The 23,286-nt window shown below is 46.1% G+C and overlaps 1 protein-coding gene across 2 annotated transcripts in view; it reads right to left on the reverse strand.

Moving 5' to 3' along the window:
• The window catches only part of SUFU (SUFU negative regulator of hedgehog signaling), a 99,727-nt gene that overhangs the window by 11,221 nt on the left and 65,220 nt on the right, over positions 1 to 23,286 (reverse strand). For both annotated transcript variants that reach the window (XM_054831434.1, XM_054831432.1), the window contains exons 9-10: positions 13,830 to 13,964; positions 12,233 to 12,371 (exon numbers count right to left, since the gene is read on the reverse strand). In XM_054831434.1, coding sequence (XP_054687409.1) covers positions 12,233 to 12,371; positions 13,830 to 13,964 — 274 coding nt within the window. The remainder of the gene's footprint in view (positions 1 to 12,232; positions 12,372 to 13,829; positions 13,965 to 23,286) is intronic.

The raw sequence follows: 23,286 nt of genomic DNA on the forward strand, positions 1-23,286 counted from the left end.
GAGTTAGGTTGCAGCAGTATCCAGTGGATTATTCCCATTTCAGCCTACAGGTTTGTTTCTTCCCCCCTGCTCCTCCCTTCCTTCCTTCGCCCCACCCTTTACTCTGTCTCTGGCATTGTTTTCCATCCTGAAGCAGCCACCATCCTCATGCCCCCTTTCTCACCCTCCCCTTTCCCCATGCTCCCCAGCCATGAGCTCCATGCTTCCTCCCAGAGAAGGGACTGCTCCAGCACCAAAGGCTGACAGAGGTAAGCGCCTAGCCCCGCTCTCTGTGCTGTCCCCTGCAGCTCCTGTCTGGGAGAGGGGCAGCCAGGCTGTCCCACCTCCGTGCAGCAAGCCACCTCATGGCCACCAGCCTGTAACATCAGTGGGGAGCGAGTGACCACCAGGATGCCATGGGCCGTTTGGCAAGCAGAAGTCTCTGGGCTCTGTTTTGGTCACACACAAGCATGGCTATTGGACAGGAGAAAAGGAGGACTCTGGTCTCCCTTCCTTCAGCTGGCAAGAGAAGAGATCCAAAAACACCAAATCCAGATCCAAGAGCTACCAGGTGTCTGCAGTTCTTTCCCTGTCAACCTTGCCACCCTGTTGCCATTGCATACAGATTTCCCAGGGGATGACGGAACTGTAACCTCCCCTCTCCACCACATTCCTCTTTTCACTTAGCTTCAACCTGCAGCAGGCAGGCCAGGGTTTATGATGGAGCTGCTCAGCATGGATGCAGGCACCTCCATCAGGCCTTTCTGATCATACCTCGAGCTTGAAAAAACCCTGCTTCAGCTAGAAGCCAGGAGCTTGCTGCTTTGGACAGGATTCTGCAACCTGGCACCAATCCGCAGACTGGCAAGCTGAGAAACATTGCACTGAAACACGCAGTACCACCGCAAACTACTGCAGTCTCCTTGCAGGAGCCTGTAACTATTCTGCCTGTTGAACTGGAGACACTCGTTTGTTGACTGTTAGCAGGAGGAGGAAGCCGTCTGTCCGTGTCGGAGGCAGGAGGGCAACCCGATCGCTCAGCTTAGAAGGAAGAGCTGGGTGGGGAGCTGGGACTCTGCATGGAGCAGATCGGTTTCTGCGGAGGTGCAGCCTGCAACGGGGTGAGGGAATGAAAACAATTTGGCAGACATCAAAATCTACAGAGCAGCCGGAAAAAGGAGGAGGAATTGGTATTCACAGCAATCAGGCAAGGAGGAAATGAATATTCAGCCATCCACGGATGAGCAAAAATGCCAGAGGTTGGGATGGGTGAGAAAGCAGGAATGAGGAGCCGCAGCTTTGGCAGTGGGACTAGAAGACAAGCGCAGCGAGAAGACCCCTGGGCGCTCCCAAGGTGCCAGAGGCAGGAGAGAAATGGGAACCACGTGTGCAAGGCAGCCAGCTGCTCTGAGGCTGGAGGAAAACAAGAGAGAGTGCACAGGGGTAAACAGCAAAGGGTGGAGAGTGGAGGGGGGACAGGTCAGGTCCCAGCTAGGCCACAGACTCCCAGATTAGGGACAAAGCTAGCGCTGACCCGGGGTGCAAGCCCCCGAGATGGCTGAGCCCATCTGCAGCTCACTGCCCCCTCTCAGTGAATTTTCTTAATCCAGCTGAAAAAACCTCCAAATTCCTCTGATTTAGTGAGCCGAACTGGCTCCCTGAAGGGTCTGACAAGTGGAGTGGCACAGGAGTCCACAGCTCAGCTGTCTTGTGGACTGTGTTTGTGGGATCAAAGCAATGGCAGCCTGCTCTATGCAGCGCACTGAGAAAAGATCGCAGCGCCGTTGTGCAATCCCTGCATAGACAGTTAACTTTGGTGGAGGGCAGGCGTCACAGGCTGCAATGACAAACTGCTGCAGTGACATTCACAGTGTGTCACTCAGGGCCCGTCCTTAACAGCCCGACTCAGAAAAAAACCCACCCCAAACCCTACTACCCTGCACTGCTGGGGAGATCTGCTCTCCTTCCTGGAGAAGAAGGGAGTCTCTGAAGCGCAGGTGTAACCAAACGGACAAGCAGACATGTCCCTCGGGACAGGAAACTGGCACTCTTGAGCTCTCCTGAGGATGCAGGGGGAAGGCGTGCGTCCGCAGCACAACAGCTGCTGGAGAGGGCTTTGAAGCAAGCAGTATTGTCATCCTGGATTCGCATCTAGACAAGATTTCTCCTCTTAGAAGTAGCCCAATCAAAACGGCCCAACAGCATTAATACCTGTGCTCATAGATCAGGCTGCCATCCCCACCTGCAATCAGCAAAACCACCTTCATGCTGGTGAGTGAGTTTTTGCTCCTGCGGAGAAGGATGAGAATAAATCCAATCCCATCTCAGCTTCCTTCACTCACAATATTTCAGGTTTCCAGTTCTTGTAGCATGCCTGCTCCTGCACAGTATGATACCCCATTACATTAACACACACACGTTATATGTGCATGATATTAAAGGTGACATTCCCAGCAAATAAACATGACAGACTGCCATTGCTTTAGGCACCTAATTTAATTTCCTCTGGGATTTAAACCTTAGAAGCTCAAATTAAACAAATAGGCCCTGTTCACTTTATATTTCAGACCAGAATCTAGAGTCTTCCTCCGATGCTGTTAACTGATCTTATCAACAGGACACCGCACAGAGATCACAATGATAAAGCAGCTTATTCCCTCCCCAAAGGAAAACGGAGCCCTGCTGTTGTGCTGCAGCCATGGGAAAAGCCGTTGCAATCCAGAGGGGAAATGAAGTTGTCCAATGCGTCCTGAGCACATCTTTTCTCCCATGAAATCTCTTGGCCAGTACTGAGGAAGGAGAGGAGCTCTCCCGAGTGGCGGCAGGCATCCCAGGTGTCACAGAAGCCGGGCGCTTGCAGTGCTGTGTTTTCACAGCTCTGTGCAAACACTCCTGCTGACCCAGCCTGCTGAAGCTGGTTACAGGGTGTAGCTCAGCCTTTGTAATGGCTGTTTGCAGTATGAACAGGGAACGGCCTAGCCAGCCAGCTGCAGGTATCTGAAACATCTCCTTCGGTGCTGCACGGTCCTGCTCACACCAGGATCTCCCTGACCTGACCCAGAGAGGCCCGGACACATGCTATCCCACTGCTAGCACATCTAGATTCCATTTTCTGTGTTCTCTGCGGCTGTTAGTCATGCTGCAGATGCTTGGAAGACAATGACTAGCCGAAAGATAAGTCCCTTTTCTATCACAGGTACTTACCACACAACTGAGGTCTGAAGTTTGGGTTCTCACCACTTTACTAACAGCTGTATGTGTCCAGACACGTTACAAAATACCAGGCTAGGGTGTCTTATTCAGGTGGATATGTTCAGGGAACACACGGGCTGCATGCATGATGTCTCCCTCTCGTGGCAAGTCCCACCTGAGCTGGCTGAAACCTACTTCTTACCTACAGGGCTTACCTACGGGTCAACTGAAGGACCTTGTGTGGAAGCTTTCACAGTGTTGAAGCTTTCATACCTGCAGATAGTTGAGAAACCTGTATCGTGACTCGTTGTGACAGGCTGCGAGTGCATGAAAACAGGCGAGATCTAAAAATGTACACAAGGTCACGGGGCTCTAGACCAGTTTGGCTGACTTTGAAAGCAACTGGTGCTTAGTAAAACATTAAAGACTTTATAGTCAGGTTATACGTACCACCCCAGAGTTAATACCCCATCTCTCACTATGGGGTTCAACCCTACCATGAGGGCTTGAAATTCTCAGCTAAGGAAAGGCTGGCTGGGGCCAGAGGTCACATCATATTGAAAGCCTGGCACAGCTGGCAAGTCTTTCATCAAGGAAGACCCTCAGAAGCTGAGCTAGGAATCGAGCTGCAGCTCCAACTTCAGGAAACATGCTTTGTCCAGGGCAAGACAGAAGTGATTGGCTCAGGGACAATTAAGCAGAGGTGCTTTTACTGATAATACCCAATTTTCTTGCCTACCTAGAAACAAACCAAACAATTCCACACTTTGCCCTAGTGCTTTGTTTGCATTAAACACTGCCACTTGCATTTCTAGCAGGTTTGTCAAAGAAAGGAAACCATGTTTTATTAGTTCTGTACTTAGTACAGAGCTGGCTTGTATGGCTCAGCCAGAGAAGGTGGGGACACATTGCAATAAACCCCTATGTAAACCATACCAACCCTTCTACAAAACTGTTCATCCATCCAGGTGCTATGCCTGGAATGGGTGGAGCAGTTGTACCCTAAGCCACATGTCATCTATTACATCTGCAAACATCCAGCAACTTTTAGGAGCCCTTTGCCCTAAAAATGTTTCAGCTTAATTCCTGTCAACAGCACAGCAAAAAGTGAAGTTAAAGTGCATCAGCATTTCCCACTGAAATTAAACACTACCAAGAAAACCCCCTAATGAATCACGCTTTGTGGCACAAGCATCCCTCAGCCCATCTCGCTGCTGTCCCTTTGGCTTGTCCTTCTTTGCACTATTTTGCTTCGACTGCAAGTGGTTCAGGGCAGAGAGCTTGTCACTGCATCTTTCTATGTCACACCCAGCCCTGGCACTGTCTGAAGAGGCCACCTTGCTGCCTGAATCCACCACAGCTCTCATTACAGCCTCAAAGGTACCAGCATTGCAACAAACACCTTTGATGGGAAATTCCACTGTTGCTCTTCAAGGAGATTCACAACCCTCCTCGTAAAGGAAAAACATCCACTCACAGATGCCTCGGGGACCCTATTGCTTCACACTGCGATGTTACAATCCCAGAAGAGGAAGTATATGATGACGCTGAAAGATTTTGACCTTGTGGGATCTCTCCATGACATTCCCAACTACAAACCTGATCCTGGGGACCTGGGCTCCTCAGACCCCAGCCTGATGAGATTCATCTTGCAGACAGAGCTGCTTTCAGTGAACACGTAAAGTTTGGCTCAGTTGGAGAGCAGGCTGACAAGGGAGCCAAGACAACAGGCAATACCAATTCTTTCAGAATGAAAATGCAAAGGAAGAACAGGCATTTCAGGGAATGCTCCAAGTGGGTGGAAGAAAACCTACACAAAGTAGCCAAAATGTAGTTTGAGTAGCAAGGGAGGGGCATTACATGGTGGGATAGTCAGTCGGCTTAAGAAGGATGGAAGAACTTGACTCATCCAAAACTAGCCTGAACAAAGTACTAGAGAACATGCTGCAGGAGAGTTAATACAAGGAGGATCGTGATGATCTAACTGGACATTTTCGCCCTACTGTAAGTTTCCTCCAACATCTCATTCAGCAGTGAGGATGAAGAACACAAAGGGATGATGCAGTGAGGTTTTGGGGAGTGTTTGGGGAGGACAATAAACTTACTGGCAAGTGTTAGTTTAGGTTGCCCTAGACCTGCTCAAGAATTTGGGGGAAGCCACCCAAAAAGATTCTGAAAAAGGGGTTTTGGTTTTGGTTTTTTTTTTTGGGGGGGGGGAAGATACATAAAACTGCTTTAGGAACAGCAGGTTGTAGTTGTTCATGACTTAAACCTGCTTGTGGGTGTTGTCCTTAAACACACCATGCCACACATAACACATTTACTCAAGTTTGGGGAGACCAAAAAATCAATCCCTATCTCTTCCAAGAGAGGACTCGACCCATGGCTGCCACTTACAGGCGAGCATCTCAAACATCAGAGTAGCTCTTTCAAATGTTGCTTTGAATCTCTGCTGCTGCCATTATGCCAATGTGCATAAATGATTTAACATGTGGTATAGCAGAGAGAAGAACCAGATGTGCTCATTTCCAGGGGAATGTCCTAACTCTACCGGAACAGAGTCATTCTCTTGTGCTCTCTGTCTCTGTGACTAATTCAGTGTTTTATATGATGTGGAACAACTCCAATTGGATGAGCTGAGGAAGAACCAAAATACCCTACAGTTGTGGTGCCCATAAAGCCAAGAAGTAGAAATAGGGGTTCAAATAAAAGGAAAGGAATAAAACATGAGTTTCTCATATCCTAGGCGAGTGTTTTATCCCTCAAATATTGATTAGAGAAGGCAAAACTTCTAACAACTCCAGCTCCATTCTGCAAAACTAGATTTTTTTTGCTGTTTTTATTGAAGAAAACCTTCTATTTCTGGTTTCATTCAACACAAAAGCATTTTTTTTCAGCTTTTGGTCTCTTTAAGGCTTTTGTTTCAGCAAGAAAAACTGAAAATATTTAAAGATTGGGCTCAGTCTGATCTTCTTTCCCAGATTTTTCTCTAAGGTTGCCAAACCAAAAGAATGGATCATCCCCCATGACCCTGCTCACAGTAATCCCCCCTGCCACGACTGCCAGCATAGATAGCGCATGTTGATAGCTCCTGAATGCTGGATGCTTCCCGCAGCCTCCATGTACCTATCCTGCCTACAGGCACATTTAACATTTTCTATGAGAAGTTTGACCTTGCTGTCCTAAGTCTCAACTTAATTTTCCATGCTGGATGCCTTGTTTTTGATTTTTTTTTAAAGGTTTTTAGGGGAAAAGGAATCAAGTTCTCTCAGAGAGGTATTTTGGAAAAAGTATTTTTTGACAATACTAACAAATGCGTATGACCATTTTGTTGCAAAACATGAGAACTACCCATTAGGAGGAGGGTGATGAAGATTAGCAAAAAATGCTCTGGAGGTCAAGGGAAAGTCTTTCTCCTGATCACGCAAATGCTTTGCCGAGTCAGAAGCCTCTGAAAGTCACTGTTTGTCTATAGCCTTTCAGAGAAAGGCAGAAAAATGTACTGAAAAGCCCTCTTCACTGAGAAGGCCCAGCCCAAGACAGCTCTGCCCCAAACACAGGGCAGAGGTAGCTAAGGAGTAGTTTCCCCTCTGATCATTCCTCTGAGTGGCAAGGGATTGCTATGGCACCAGGCACATCAGGACTAAAGACAGGGAAACTCTCCAGTGCTCCTGCTGGAAGTCAGGCCATGTGGAGGAGGAGGAGAAGGAATTTGCCAACTTGAATGAAGGGGAGGAAAGCAGAGACAGGCCAGGATGAGGGGAAGACGGAGAGTCAGAAAAACAGGATGGAGGGCAGATCAGAGGCCAAAGCCAGAGGCGACACAAAGGGCAGGGAGACTGGAGGAGAACCCCAGTTCCACAGCCTCAGCAGCCACACGCTGTCTGCTGGACGTTGCAAACCTACTGGCACGGGAGACGAGCAAAGAGCGTCCTCCAGCAGCGGCCGGTGCCAGAGGATAATACCCCACCACCACTGTGAGCTCCTCAGCTAACACAGAGACACAGACCTTGTGCTGAGAATCAGAGGGTGCCAACTGCAAATGAACCATAGCCTCCATCTGCCTAACAGGATTCGTTATGAAACTGAGTAAATTACCTGGAAAAAAAACCCTCTACGCTCCGAGACCAGCGACATCGGGCATACAAAACTTTGGAAATGGCTGCAGAGATTGCCTGCACCATGCTAATTTGGCCCGAGCGTATGTCTGCCTCATGAAACAAATTTGTAATCACAGGATCACCTGCCATTTTTCTCCTACAGGACCTCTGCCCTGCTCAGTCCTCAGGATGGTTCTGCTCACTGAATGCAGCATTAGTCATCATTTCTTTTCTTTTCATTATCATTCAAGTTGTTTCCCCATTCCCTCCTACTCTCTTCCCCTTTATTTAGTACACTCCATCCGACTACTGCCAGCATGGATTATACTGGAAGTACCTAATCGTACTGTCCTTACCACTCTCGCAGCCTCTGATGTGCTCAGCCTCGCATTTCTGTGAGGCAGGGAAGCGCTCCTCTCCATGCAGCTGATGGGGGAGGGAGGCTAAAAGAAGCTGAGGCCTAACAAAGTCACGGAGAAAATCTGCAAGAGCATGGAGCTGAACATGGGTCTTCGACTCCCAGGCTGACCTCCTACCCCAGAGAGATCCTTTTTCTCTCCTGACTTACAAGAATGAATTTTAATCTCTTCCTGAAATTGTTTCTGGTGCTCATCTGTGGAGCTGGAATGCTTGGCAAGCACTGAATTAATCTTCATAGGGTGACTAGAAGAAGGGTTTCATGAACAGACACAGGAAAAATCAGTGAAGAGAAAACAGAATCTGAACGTCCACTTCTTGTGGGTGCCTGTCTCAAGACTTGCAGGTCCCTGTTTTCCACCCACTCAGCGCTGCAGTACACAGGGGTGTCCACAGAGGAATTTCTCCTGGCCTCCTCCTGCCACTGGGAACACAGATGGGACCTCAGGTCTCGAGCTGGCCATCCAGAAAACGAGGAACACAAACTCAGTTGCCACCCAAGAACATTTTAGCTTAAGAGTCTGGAACAGCATCGAGAAACGACAGAGTAGTAGAGGCAGGAACAGGATCCAATTCTCCAGGGCAACATTTAACAGGCTTCACCATGAGACGATTGTGATTTTTCTGCAATTACCTGCCTCATTCACTGCACGCCTTCTAATTTGACAAACAAACGAAGTGGAAGTCCTATAGGCAAGAGTCTACTTTACTCCACACTCCTGATTCATCCCCCAAACACGTTGCATCTTTGTGCACTGAATGAGGCAGGCATGCTTTGTAAAAAATAGATATGATCCTTCAATTAGATATGGTATCAAAATACACAAGTCTAACAGGGGCAAGGCTAAAGCGCAGAGACTGTTGTTCAGATATTTCTTAAATTCTGTGTGCTTGATTTTGCAGTTAACGAGGACTCTAACTATAGGTTTATTTTTACTGCACTGTATTGGCTCATATATCAGAGTCTGCAGCAATATCTGACGTGTAACATGTACGTTGCACATGATCAAAGACTTGAGTGTCATCTTTTTCCCTAGAACAATGACTGCCTAAAGCAGCAGGAGCAGAAATTATCTAAAGGTAGTGTTAAAGAAACCTCCTTCTCCCCTCTGGGGAGAGTAAGCAGTCCAGGTGAGCGAGGTAGGAGGGGAGAACAGTCTGCTTTGTGCTAGATGGGCAGAGAGCTCCACATAAAAGCAGAGGAGCTTTGCAGAAGCATGTCCTGACTCCCATCACTGGAGACTTAATGATGGTAATTCCCAAAGGATGATGCATGCTGACAGGCTTTGACACAAACTACCCCAGGATAATATTAATATGTATTAAAGGCTCAGGCAACTTTATTGGGACGGGCTTGATCAGTAACACATTTCAACAGAGCGTCTCTATCATCAGCTGGAATATAAGTAAGGGAGGGAGGGAGGGAGAACACACGCTTGCTTTGGGTAGGTTTTAGAGACAAACAAGGCTGATCTGTGATGAACTGCATGCTTGGCACAGCTCAGATCTTGGACCGAGAACTTTGGACACTCCACCACAAATATGCATGTCACTGTGGGGCAGTGTCTTGTCTGCATCATCAGCATCCTTAACCCTCCAACATGGGGCCAGACACCTCCTGCACAGCCTTTCTCTGTGCATCTGGAACATCTACCCCTTGAAAGGAGAGGAGAGGTGCTTAGGCAGCAGTGTGGGGGCTCTGCTGTCACAGCACTGGGGGAAGGGGGAGTGGAAGAACGAACCGCGGAAGCCTTTGATCATGTGTAATGTTAATGCAAGTGTTACACATCAGAGACTTTGCCACAGTAACTAGCATATAAACAGGACTCTAGTGTTAACAAGGAGGACTTCTTGAATATGTTTGTACATTTCTGAGTCAAAGTAATTTCCCTATTCAACAATACATGACACAGTGGAAGAAGTTCAGAAATAAACCAGCCTGACATGCTTAGACCTTTAATAGAATTTAGCTTCTTAGAACTAATTAAATGTTACTTAAATGAAAAAAAAAAAAATTCCAAGTACTTGGGAAAGGTGCCAATTTGACAGCTCTAGAGAATGAAATAATCTAATCATCCCCAGAGCATGGGCAGCAGCAGGACAGGCTTCCCCTACCAACATGCCTCGAACGTGACCTGGAAAGACTGTTGATAGAAACGGGGCGTACAATCTCTGTGGTCTAATGACTCCTTGTCTTTTCTGCTGAGACTGCTAAAACGGCTCCCGCCGAGTACCAGCTGCGGTGGTGATACGGACACCTGTCTGGTAGGAACGGTGCTGGGACCTGCCAAACTCCTGTCATTTGCTAGCCCTCCACGGGAGCCCAGCGACTCTCAGCTCATTGCTCAGCCCGGGCAAGCGGGGGCTGACAGACTGCAGCAATTCTCCGGCCTGTCCCACCTTGGACACGCTCCGCTCCAGCCCACGAGATGTAAACAGGAGGTACTGTGTTTAGTCTGCAGGTTTGGGTTTTCACTGTACCAAAGCTCAGGCTCAAGAGGAGTCACTCTCTGGCTGCTGCAGAGTCGAGGCCAGGATTTTTCAGGCTATTATTCCTACCCTCAGATAGAGAAGAAGTCCACAGGAGGACATGCCTGCCACCTCTCTTCCTCTCCATGGTCCCTCCATTTATTTGTCTTTGCAACAAGCCCCTGCATTGCAGTGATCTGCTTTCAGCCGCCGACTCTCCTTGGAGCTCATTGCTGTGCCTGGGGTCCCAAGCGAGGGAGGAAGAAAATCCTCTCTGGGCCTTGCTGTGAAAAGCTTTGCGGGGCTTGCCAACTCAGCCAGCCCAGACTGCAAGGGACTAAACCAAACACAGCTCGCCCCCTTGGAAATTTTATGCACCACAACTTCTTTTACTTCTGAAGCAAAGCCACATGAACCTCCCTCCTCCGCTCCCAACACCACAAGGGACTGCTGAGCACGGATCAAGCCTCCCATTGCACAGTAAGCCAAGAGCCTCAGACACTCCCACATGTATCTCACACAGCTGGGCGCTCCTCCTCTTGTCCCAGGCTGCTTTTAGCCTCCCTTCCTCCCCCACCCAGCTTCTCCTCCTTCATTCTCATCACAGGACAGGGCAGGAGCCAGCGGCAGAGCCAGTCACATCACATGAGAAGATCCAATAAGCTGACCTCGTCTAGGAGACAAAAGAGGGAACTTGCTTCTCTTTACCCCTCAGAAGCCAGCAATTCTCCATCTTTCCTCCCATCTCCTCCAAAAAAACTTCCATAATTTTCAGCAGACATGGAAGCAAACAGGTTCAAAAGGGTTAATATTAGTTACATGTCTGAATAGTGACCTAATTATTGCCATTTTTCACTGTTTAGAAGTTACCTGACTACTCTACACATCAATAAATTTTGAGATGTGATGTAAATGCAAACAAACACTCTTATGTTTGGAGTTAACACAGTCACAAGATCCTGTGTATCGTGTTGGGCAAGCACAGGAACCAACAGCAAATGACCCACCCTTAAACCTGACCATTTGCTGTTAATCATTACAGGAGAGTTGCACTTTCCAGTCAGTACGATCAAAGCACTCGAGCTCTTTGAAAGTCCATACACACAAGATGATTCTAGCCAAGATCAGCTCCTTTACAAGTCATACAGATTTCAAGGTATGATGTCCTCCAGACATATGAATATGGGCAGCGGAATGCCTTGAAAACAAGTCACTGGAAGGTTAACTGCAACACTGCAATGCTAAAACAAACCCCTGCCTTCAAAACAGAAGGGGAGGCAGGAATGCCACAGTAACAGTGAAGGCAGAGATGTACTGCATGCGTATAGTCCCTCAGAAATGGCCTTTTCTGCATAAACACATTCCCCAAAGCTTTTTTATTTTCGCAGTATGTTTATAACCATAAGAAATTCAAGGTTGGAACACCGCTACACCATCATATCATTAGTGCATCACTGCTCTGGGGGGCTGACCCTCAGCACCAAACAGATGGGGAGTTTCAAGGAAAATCTGTGATACTGAAAAAATCTGGGTGCAGAAAATGTGTAGGTGCTTCAAGTAACCATGAGCTTTTGTCAAAGAATCAATAGAAAAGAGTGAAAACTGAAAGAAGCTGTGCTCTCTGTGCTGCTCTACTATTAGGGATGATGTAAAACTGAGATCTTGGCTCTGTAGGATCACAGTCCCACAGCTTTCTAGCTCTTCCGCCCTGGCTCCATTCTTGTTTAGGTCATTCCACTCTGCCTCCCCAAATTCCTTTCTGGAAGAAATCAAGAGTAAATACAGCCTGTAAAGTGTCCGCTGACTCCAGGAAATGGACACTACTGTATTCACAGATGATTTTTAAATTTTCCAGCCACTGCTTATCAATTTGAGTTCCATTAATATAAATAGTAACAGTTCACCATTATTTTTTGAATCCATAATTACTGAAAATATTACACAAGAGCTATGAGAGATGTTGCAGCAGAAAATACAGGCTTGCTACACTTTTAAACCATGTAAGCCCTTAGCAGGATCATTTTTAGGACACAGTAAAGGAGGAAGGGGCAAAAAAAGGAAGGAGGTTTTCTCACTTGTAACCAAGGTCCATGTGCTGCATAGGGGTGCTCTTCTGTAGCAAAGGCTCCTTCTACTCCCGTTGATACAAACGTGATTGCTGTATCCCCTGTAATACTTTTATATGTAAAGTGCCGTCCATGTAAGAGCCTTCCCCTGGGGAATAAAACATATGTGTGTGAATTGAGAGGGTGTGAACAGCATTCAACAGAATGATGAAGATCTATCACTATAGCTTCTGCCATCGGCATGCAAAACCATTTTGAAGGCAGCAACTATTAATTTTTCAGGAATATATGAATGATTTGCTCCACAAAGCAGGTCACAAGCCTCCTTCTGAGGCAAGCAGTTCCCCCTTAATCTCAGGGTCTTGTTACAGAACTAGAACGCATCTAAATCCCACTGCATGCCTATCCCCACGATGAGGTGCTGATGTATGTAAGGGCAGGGGACTGCCAGTCTTTCAGTCAGATGAAAACTGCAGAAAAGAATCCAGACTCCACATTACGTGGGAATGTGAAGATGCATTGCTAAGCAGGATTATCAGTGGGGCCAAACTTACCTACCATGACAATACCTAGTAATCCATTGCCCTTGTTCTTGACAAATGTAACGTATTACTTAAGCAAATGCCTAGAAAATATGCATACATGGCCATCTATGGTAACACTTCCCTTTTTTCATTCAGTGCTTTCCACAGGGAAAATCATGGCTCTGGCATTTAGGCTCAGAGCACGTGACACGCATACATGGCTTCCAACATGCATGGGGGAAAATTTCAGGTGAGATATATAGTGCCTAACAGAGTCACAGCTGCTTGATGAGTTACTGCTGGTCAACTGAGCTGTGGTAACTGATCAGGACAGACTGTTCACACATTTGTGATGTAAAATAAAATATGTTCGTGTTAACTATCCCATTGGTTTCTCAACAGGCACAGGCAAATGTGATAACTCTGATACTACAGACTCATTAAGCTAAAGTAACTAAATCACCTACAATCAGTTGTCTCTACCCCACAGTTCATCTTTATGTTAAGGACTACAACGTTTGCCACAGGTATTTTTAAAATTAGTGCTGACTGAAATTGTGGAAACCTAGAAAAGTTACTTACAGTGGTACGCACAGCCTGAGCCTTCAAAAGACAATGTGTAGAGTATGTACACAAGGTGATGTTCCTTCAGTCATGTAAGTGACATAATTTGTCTAAAAAACACACTTGCATGCATAAACTGACTGCAAACAGGTTTTGCACAACTACTTGTGTCTTGAGTCTGTAAGTCACAATTAACAACTTAAGGTATTTCTTTGACAGAGTATGTTAAGACATCCCTTCTTTATCACAGAGTTGCCAGCATTAGACCAATAAAAACCCTCTATACTAACCCTGTCCTGTTTCAGCACTCAAAATACACTGGAGGACATAAAAAGAATGAGAAACAATCTTACCACGATGAGCACACATGCAAAGAATCATCTGTTTCTAATGTGTTTTGGCAAAATATCTCAGCTCTGGCCTTTAAAGACCCATTGCATGCATGTCTGTATAGTGAAACAATGCCACAAGGCAAAAGCGGCATGTTAGCACAAGCTGAGGAGGACGGCTTCACTCACCTTAAACAGAGGGGAATGAGTGCTCCGGACTCCTGGTTAAATTTCAGGTGTACGCTCTCCAGCTGTCTCGTGCGGATTAGCTCATGAGGAATGATAGCTGCTGAGCTCTCGCTTTCTAAACTGTCCTTACGGCTTCTAAGCAAAGAGACAAGATGCACATATTTAGGATCCCAGTGGTGTGTGCTATTTCTGCTGCGTTTCAGAGCGATTGTGTGAACATTGAAGGACACAGGAGCAAACTGTTATGAAGACGTATCTGAGTTTTCATCACCCCTACAGAGACACAGCCTCCCTCAGACTACCAGTCCCAGCAAGCAGCTCTTCACATTGATGTGATGACCTAGGATCTGAATTGACGCGCACACATGGTGCATCCCTTCCCAGCATACAAGAAATAAAGCTTCTGGAGCAAAACTGCACTCTCCAGAGCCCCAAACCACTATAAAATGGCTTGGAAGAATTACCAGGTGTGCCCTCCCTTCAGCTTTTGCTATATCTTCAGAATTTTTTAGGTAGTGGCCTGCAGGAAAGAGTTGCCCAGTCCCTTGTGCCCTTGCTCGAATATCTTTGAGGTCTGAGGCATCCCTACAATTGTCTCCAAATCATTTCTTTGCACAGTTGAACCAAAAGGTTTTGAGAACCCTCCGCTTCTACCAGCATCAAGTGCAACAGTCAAAAGATGGACTCTACATGTGACGAGTAGGACATCCATAGATTGTTTTCCCTTGTAAGTGGGGCTGCTTTAAGACACTGCAGCTTTGCTTTCTTATTAATTCGTTTCTCCAAGACCAGTGTATTGTGAAGCTACGACTAAAGGTTATGTTGTTACATGATCAGGAACTTTGCCAGATGGAATCCTCTAGATAATCAAACCGGTATATCTCAAAATACTTGACCATAAACACTTTATATGTTCAAAGAGCATCAGCGTAATCCTTTACTTGATAGTCCAGGACAAAGAATGAAGGATGAGGTGGTTACAATTTTTGCGGATGACATGGACTGATGCAACATGTCTGATATGTGATTTATATTCTTGTCACTTGACGTTCCACATGAACTTAATAGAGGTAAGACTTTGTTAAGATAGTTTCTATAGTACAGAATCACCAGAGGAGGGGGACAGGCAAAGCAGGAGGGAACTGAGTGATGCCACACTGCAATGTGGTTCCATTGTGCCAGACAGACCAAAAGCCAAAGCAAGCCGTGGCTCCATTTGAGAACGCTGTTAAGCCTGGATCCTTCCTCCACCCAAATGGAGCCACCTTTAAATGTACATCTAGAAATGATTGTAAAGAAACAGCTTGACCCTCACAAGCTGACTTAGATCACGCATCTACTTGATGTTACATTTGGGTGCTCTCCCAAAATTACTCCCATCCACCACACACATAGTAATACAGTTCAGTATGGCTTCCAAAGCAGATCAGCCTATTGCTTCCACCAGGTCACCTAGTCCCAGGTGAGCCTTTCACCCAGGCTGCTGAGCTGCCCACTCTGAAATGAGGATACAAGCTAAACTCTGATATCTCACAGTGCCTTCCTGAAAATACTCTGCACAGCCAGGTCAGAGACATGCAGGAGAAATAATCAGAGCAGCTCAGCTCCCTGCAAGATAAAAACTGTAAAAGGCATCCCATATTCTGCCTTAGCAACACACAAAAGCAATAATGGACCTAGCAAGGACACAGTCGGTCAGGACACAGCTTATGAACAGGGTGGGCTGAAGGACTGACAGTCAGCAGAGCGTCAGTCTGGTGGGTTAACCCCGAAGCAAAGACACAACGTGCTTTGTAGTCTATAGGTGGCACTTAAAGCTGTGTTTAATCTACTTCAGCAAACATTTTACAGCTCTTTGTAGGTGGGGTCTTCAAAGAGTGGAGTGGGCCAGCATTTTGCAGGCTGATTACCTGAGAAGTGCAGTTACAGTTGATTAATGATCAGTTGACCTTAAGCTAAGCTTTGCCTCAACTTCCTTATCAGATCTTATATACACAGTGAGCTGTGGGAAAGTCAGCCTGTGGTCTACAGCTTCCAATCATTCATTTATCAATCCCTACCAAAAGGGTCAGCCATTAGCAACGCATGATTTTCAAGCAGGCTATAAGCTTGCGCTCGTTAAATGCAGTTCCAGAGTTTACCCACCCTGGAGCGGATCAGTTTTACAGCAACGTTATTGCTACAGACAAGGGACTGTGCCCTTCTCACTGGACTGCCTAAGCGTGCCAGGCACGTCCCATAACGCAGCCTCACAAGTAATCGCTGCTGTAGGTTCATGCTTCGGAAGGACAGACAGCCACAGGACAGTTCCCCATATCCCTGGACTCCAAACCCCCTGAGGTGAGGGTGGGTTTTTAGGTTTCCACCATGCTAGCCAGTACAGCTGCTAGCACAATGGGGCCGCAGTCCGGAGGAGAAACAGCCTCCGGTTGTTAATGCAATAATAGGAATGACGACAATATTCTGGAGGCAAGGGGCAAAGCTTTAAGTCTTATTAAAAACAGCAAATGCTGTTTGTCATTACACACTCAAGAGAAGATGTTGACTAATGTATAACTATCAAGCGGAACTGTCATGACTTCAAGGCTGTCAATAATTATGACTTCACATTAATAAGTAACCAGCCCTTCTGTCAAAAAGGTGAAGGAGTGAAGCAAAATGGTAGTTAATACTTTGAGTGACATGAAATTATTAATCCTTTCCACAAAACTTTTCCAAAATAGTCACAGTCTCTGTGTTTCTTGTTTCATTTTAGTGAAGCTCACACAATTTCAGCTATTTAAAGTTAAGGGTGAAACTCCAATAGTAGAAACCAAACAACCTTCTATCTAAGCGATACCTTTCTATACGCAAGAGTTTTGTGCGGTGGGAACTTCTGGACATGTTGTGGACTGTGCGTAACACAAGGCCACAGTGCCATCACTTTCAGACTCTGGAACACATTGCATGACACCGGGACTTGGCAAGACCCATTAAAATTCTCTCTTTGTGCTGACCCTTCCAAAGGGTGATGGCCCAGATGAAGGGTCGGCAGGACTTCTAGGTTGTTATTAATAAAAAGTTCATGTCGTAACACACGCTGCCATCCACAGCTTGCAGTTTTCAGCCTCAGAAGAAAATGTAGAAAAAGTTTGCTTTCTAACACTAACATCCCTGGTTTTACGACTGTCAGTTACCCGTAAGCCTTTGCTTCCTCCACCCCATCACCAAATAAATCAGCAGCAAAAGCCAGTGGAGTTTTATTTGTTATGACTAAGATCTAGCTGACTATCACGTAAAATGTTGCAAACTTTGTCTATTCCAGATTTAATACTTCATCCAACCCACACAAAAAAATTCATGTTTCTCAGTGTCCAGAAAAAACAAGTCTGCAAAAGCCAGGGCTGCTGCATTAGGAAAGGCAGTAGATTTAAATGGAAGCAGCATGCCGGAAATGCCCCAGTTTAAGGACTGCACATCTCGTGTTTTGTGAAACTAGAGGGGAGTTGGAGGAGATTAAAGCACATTTCCCTCTGATTGGGAGCTTGTGGGAGGTGTAAACGTGGGCAGTTGTCAGATTAATTCTTTAGATGATTACATTCTTTTTGTTTCTTTAAAGCTGTTTGTAGTTGGGTTTGATGTCTCCTGTTCTGGGCAAGTGTATTGCTGCAGTTACCAAGGTGACTTTAGCTGACTTTCAACTATTTTTTCCAGCTTCAGTTTCTACCAGTAGTCTGCTTCTGGGCAGAGGAGAGAGGGAAGAAATTATGTTTGTTGTTTTTTTTATTTTTAAATCTCATGAATGCTGATTAACAGTCCATGAACTTAACCGAAGCTGTATTTTTTTTTTTTTTTGAGAGGGGTGGTCAAACAGTTGCAAAGGTGTCCAGTGTGGCCTGCAGCTTCCCCAGACCTCTGTCAACAGGGAGAAAAGGCCCGAGGAGACTACACATCCCAGCGTGCTGTGCTCCTTCTTGATGTGAGCGGCCACGCGCTGGAACCTGTAGGCTCCCGGGGGCCCTCTCTTTATATTAAAAATGAGGGTGGCTGCAACCTGCTTAATTTTATGCCAATTAGCAGCAGCCCCTGGGGATCCTGGAAAACCGCCAATGCAATCACTGGGTTGCACAGTTTGGATGTCCCCTCCTTATAAGTCATGTTTATAGCAACCTCTTCTCAAGCAACCCCACTGGCAGTTATTTTATGGGATTCAAGAATAACCAGGTTGATCGGATTAAGAAAGGTTTATTTACTCTTGCATTTGCATTTTGCTTTATGATCAGAGCGCTTGATCTCATGGACCTGTCACGGAAAGAGGTCTCAGTTCCCTTCCAAGCTCTGTCACTGACACGGAGCAGAATTTTGCTGCGTTTCCAAGACTCTCCCAGGTACCGAAATCCCAAAGGACATGCTGTTGGAAGCTGGCCACAGCAGGGGCTCTTTGTAGGAGTGGGTGCCCACTGCATCACTAACCTGAGTTACAGTCACTGCTCCTTGCTTTCTCGGTACAAAACCCAGCACCATGAGTTACCAAATGCAAACCATTACAGCAAGCTTACACAGCTGGGAGAGAAAGTTTGGGGGTTCTTTCCCCCCCTTTCTTCCCTTCCCAACCTTTCAAACCTCCTCACTCCCAAATGAAGATATGGTCAAAGATCACTTAAGTGCTGGCAATCTTCCACTGTCTTTCCCACAGTTTTCCCCGAAGGGCAAACGAGCAGTTGTGGGAAAGAGCCCTAAGCATTTTGGCACAGAGAGTTATGGGACACGTCACAGATGCACAGAGGCAAGTGCAGAAATGGGGAGGACATGGTACACAGCTCCTGCTGTGGTCACACCGAGACAAGGCTAGCTTGAGTGCTCAGACCTGGGTGCTCTTCATCCTGGTTAAACCGGATGGTGAAGATGTTCTGCATACATTTCCTGGCACAGAAGGGCTCCAAGGACAATGCCAGTAGCAACAATCTTCTTGCCACTCACATAGCCCTTGGGAAAGCTGCATAATAACTACTGTCAGTGCTTGCAGGGGCCAGACTGTTCCAGACCTGCAGCTGAACTGGGATTGAGAGATTTAGGCTGTGCCACTGGCACCCTGCAGACTCATGGGCGAAGTCAAACAACTCTTTTTAAGCTTCAGGTTCCCCATCTGTAAAGCTGAGACATTTTTCCACGTAGGGGTGTTGCAAGGATTAAGTCAATGTTTGCAAAGTACTTTTAGATTCTTAGATGAGGAAAGCTATGTAGCAGAGCAAATTATTAGCATGGTGACCACTCTGCACTTCTGACACTGGTTTTCCAGACATTTGCTTTCCTAGTTCACAGGCTTGTCACCCAGCACTCAGCCTCATGCTGAGAGACACTCCCTAAAGTATATTGCCTCCCCCCATTCAGCATTCCTTATTCAAGCAAGACACCACTGAATGGCGTCTCGATGAGAGAGCATGCCTAAATAAGCAGGACTGGATTGGAAACTTACTGCTTAGTGGTTGCAGAATCAGAAAGTCTAGCCAGAACTAGATAGTTTCAGAGAACACTGAAATGCTCCCCTTTATGTAAAAGTTTGCCTCCAAGAACTCAAGACAGGAAACCAGCTACACAGACAACAGCTCCCCTCTGCCCAAGGAAAGCAGCAATCAAAACCCAGCACAACTGGGAGAAGCAAAGTGCAGACTTGCCTCAGAGCAAATCCTACATCTTGATATTACCGTCAGAGCTTCCTCAGAAATGCTGCTCAGATGGAGCTTGTTAACGTGCATTAACCCAAAGCTACTCACTGAAAGGAGAAATCAGCATGCCCTATTTACCAAGTCAGAGGAACTACATGGGCAGTGGAGTCCAGTCCTGCAAGTGGTGCTACTGTTACTCATGCACTCCAAACCAGGTACACTGTGTGTCAGTCTGGGGTTATCCTGGGAGGACTTCTGGAGCGACACAACTCCTCCCTCTTCCCACAAGGGAAGAGCAACAACCTGAGAAGGTCACAGCCAGGACAGTCCTGCCAGCCCCACCTGCCAGAGGGTTGTTCCCTGCTCTGTTTGCCAGGAACCTGCCTTCATTTCCCTGCACAGCTGGAAAGCATTCAGGGCTGGATGGAATTAGCACACAGGCACAGAGCTACCATATGTTCAGGTTTCCCTGGACTCAACCTTTCTGCCTGGAAATTGGATGCTGATGGGATTTGAGATCTCTGGGGCACCCGCTGTGGGTCCCTCAACAAATGGCTGCGGTGCATGAGGGGACCAGCGCATGCAGAATTATCTGGGTAATCCCAGACAGAAATTTGGGAATCAGGCATGTTGAACCACACCACTTTATCCTTCTTGAGGGAGAGCGATAAACAGTAGAGAGACACTGGAGAAGCTTTTGCTTTTTGTCCAAGTAACATAGCCTTGGGAGACCTTTTTCCAACACTGAAGTCTCACCTTCAGACACTGGGGATGCGTGTGGGCATTATTTGAATCCTGGCACAACGAAATGTAGCAATTACTGATAATTTTAGCCTCAACATGTGCAGTAATGCAGCGTGCTAGCTTTAGGTTTCTACTCCATGCCTCAGCTGACAGGAGCAGTACAACGGTGTGAGTCAGCCAAGGGGCAGAAAAACATCACTTTCAGCAAGACTGTGTGATCAAGGGGACCCTTGAGGGGTGGAAAAGGTCAAAAATTCCCCTATCCCAACCCTGGCTCTCACTGCAGCTGTGGCATACTAACTCCTCTGTCCTCATCTGTAAAGTGGAGATACTACTCACCTACCCCACAGGAGAGCAGAGAGCTAATTGCCAGGGACAATTAAAGACTTGGCCCCAGAATTTATTACATCAAGAAATTAGATAACAAATGAAGCAGGACTCCACAAGCGTCACTGATCTTTGACATCTAGAGCTTCCAACCCACACTGAGGTCTTCGCAGCAGCAGTGATTAGTCTGACATCTAAATGTTCCTTGTTGGTAAGAGCTCGTCGTATCCAACAAGTGTGCATCTGCACACTTTGGGAGACCGGGAACCTCGCCTTTCCATCAGTCTGAACAGCACCTACCAAGCTGATGGGTCCTAAGAAATAAATAATGCACCACTGTAAAGTACATTTGTATTCATACACACCTCATTTTTCCAAGCAGTAATCAAGAGTATTATGTTACCTATGGTCGAAATGATTAGTCATGTTTCCAAAGATTAATTTACATGTTCTTTTGTTTAATGCGTACGAACTGATTTAATGGCTGCTTATGAACTGAGCTAACAGTCATTTTGAGAAACAGATGTCCGATGCAGTTTTAAGCATTAAGAGTGCTTTTATTCATATCCTTAGGAGAAAAAGGGCTACATAGTCTACAGTAATAACACTAATGAATCAAAGTACTACAGCTGCCCAACACAGTTTTGACAGAAACCAGCTTTTTCTCAAAGGAACTTTTTTTTTAGGACTCTGAGACAGTGAACAACTGGTAATATGCATGCTTAACATGTAAGTATGTGCTTTGCTAGAACCAGAACACTGAATCAAGCCCTATCTGCAACCAAACAATGTGAGGCTTTTGCATAAGCATTGAAAACTGTAACTACACAAAGACAGGGAAATCTGTATGGAATCTGGATCCTCCACATTTTATACAAATAAATATTTGAAAGTTTGAGTGTTTCTGATACTATTTTGTGATGCTGAATGCAGAACAGGTTGTCTGCTTTAAACCCTGATAGATTGTGTGTGGGTGGTAGGGTTAGGATAAAAGAAAGGGAAGAAAGCTACTAGGAAAGCAGTTGGTGGCCACAAATCTATGATAAATAAACAGCACATTCCTCTTCTGCACGAAGCCATTAGAGTCTGTGTCAGACTTTAACATCCTAATGTCAGCTGGGTGCAAATTTGATGGTCTAGGGTTCTGCAGTGCTCCCTATGGAAAATAGATTTGGAACAATTTGCCATGCCCCAACAGAGCGTTTCTCTCAAGTTCCCAAGGAGCCTCTAATGCACCAGTTATTCACAGGACCCTTGCAACGAACCACGGGTTTGGTATTTTATGGTCTGGTGTGTACAGTGCAGGATATGATTACACACAAGCCTGCTTCCCATCAGCCAGCACCTCGTAATCGTTAACATATTTATCCTTGTGGTGCCTCAAGAAGATGACATTGTTATTAGTCCCATTTTATAGATTCAGAACTGAAGCTCAATAGCTAAATGACTTGCCTTTGATTACACAAGATTTACAGAAGGACAGAACTGAGTCCCAGCCCTACCAGGCCCAAGCAAGGATTGCACCAGAAGGACTAGATCTATGTGCAGAGCTGTCCTTCATCTCAGGTGCTTGTAAGTCTTATGAAATGACTATATCTGCCCTGGGTTTTGTGCCTTTCATGTCTCAGCCTTTGCCACTGCAGATACCTGTAGGGAACACGAATGTAGATATATTACTAACGTGCAAAAGCTGAACTCTTAAGTTACATCCCTCTGCAGCAGCTGGAGATGAGAGTCTCCAGATCATGCTCATGGACTTAATAGAACATTGAGCAACTTTGCTCAAACACGTAAGACATGCTGAGACAGTGTATTAAGAAAGGCTGACACCTAATAAGATCTTCCTTTTCTGCTTCATCTGCACCACACTGTGCTGGAAAATATGTTGACTGATAAGTTTTAGCCACAGTAAGAGTAATCATCAGGTCTGATTTAAGTACCAGTTAGTTAGAGGTTGTGAGTAAACTCTGCTTTCCGGCATAAACCACACCTCTCAGTATGGTCAATGCATTGAACAAGTCCCATTTTATCTGCTACATGAATTGGAGAAGAGAAGCCATTGCACAAGTAGAAAAAGACCTTTTCCAAACTCCTCTCGAAGTAGTCAGTAAGATGGAGGAAGAAAGCATTAGGGCACACTGTTTTTTTAAGTTGAGATCTCCTCCATCCCTCCGACACTATCACCAGAGTAACCACTGGTAAGACACACAGCTGATAGCCCTCTTTCCTTAACTGAACTGCTACTATGGAGAAGCAGGCTAGCTATCAGTTTCCAGAGTGGTAACCATAGACCTCAGAGAAATGTATTGATCTTCTAGGAGGCAAACACTGGGAACCAGCCATTCCTACGTCTCAGGCTTCAGGCAGGGTGGGTGCGCAGCTGCTACAGGTAAGAGATTTGCAACAAAGAGCACTGTCACAGATATGGGGCTCTGAATTTGACCTGCCTTCCTCTCTGTCTCAGAACAGTTAAAAACCCAGGTAAATATTTGTGTGCTTCATCTTAGACCTCTGCTAACCTTTCACCACTCTGTCTTCAGCGTATCTCTGTTTATCTTACCCTGAATAACGTTAAGCTTTCTTATCTAAGCAACAACTGCCTCCCAGCATTAAGGCTTACCCATCAGCTGCCTCCCTGACCTGACGTGCACCCCAAATGTTTCTGGTTGTCCCCAACCGCTGCAAATTCAGAGCTTTTACTGGGCATACAGATTCATGCAGGAGCCCAGCTTCTGTGAGAA

The sequence above is a fragment of the Grus americana genome, chromosome 7 (genome assembly GCF_028858705.1).
Source record: "Grus americana isolate bGruAme1 chromosome 7, bGruAme1.mat, whole genome shotgun sequence".
Taxonomy (NCBI): Eukaryota; Metazoa; Chordata; class Aves; order Gruiformes; family Gruidae; genus Grus; species Grus americana.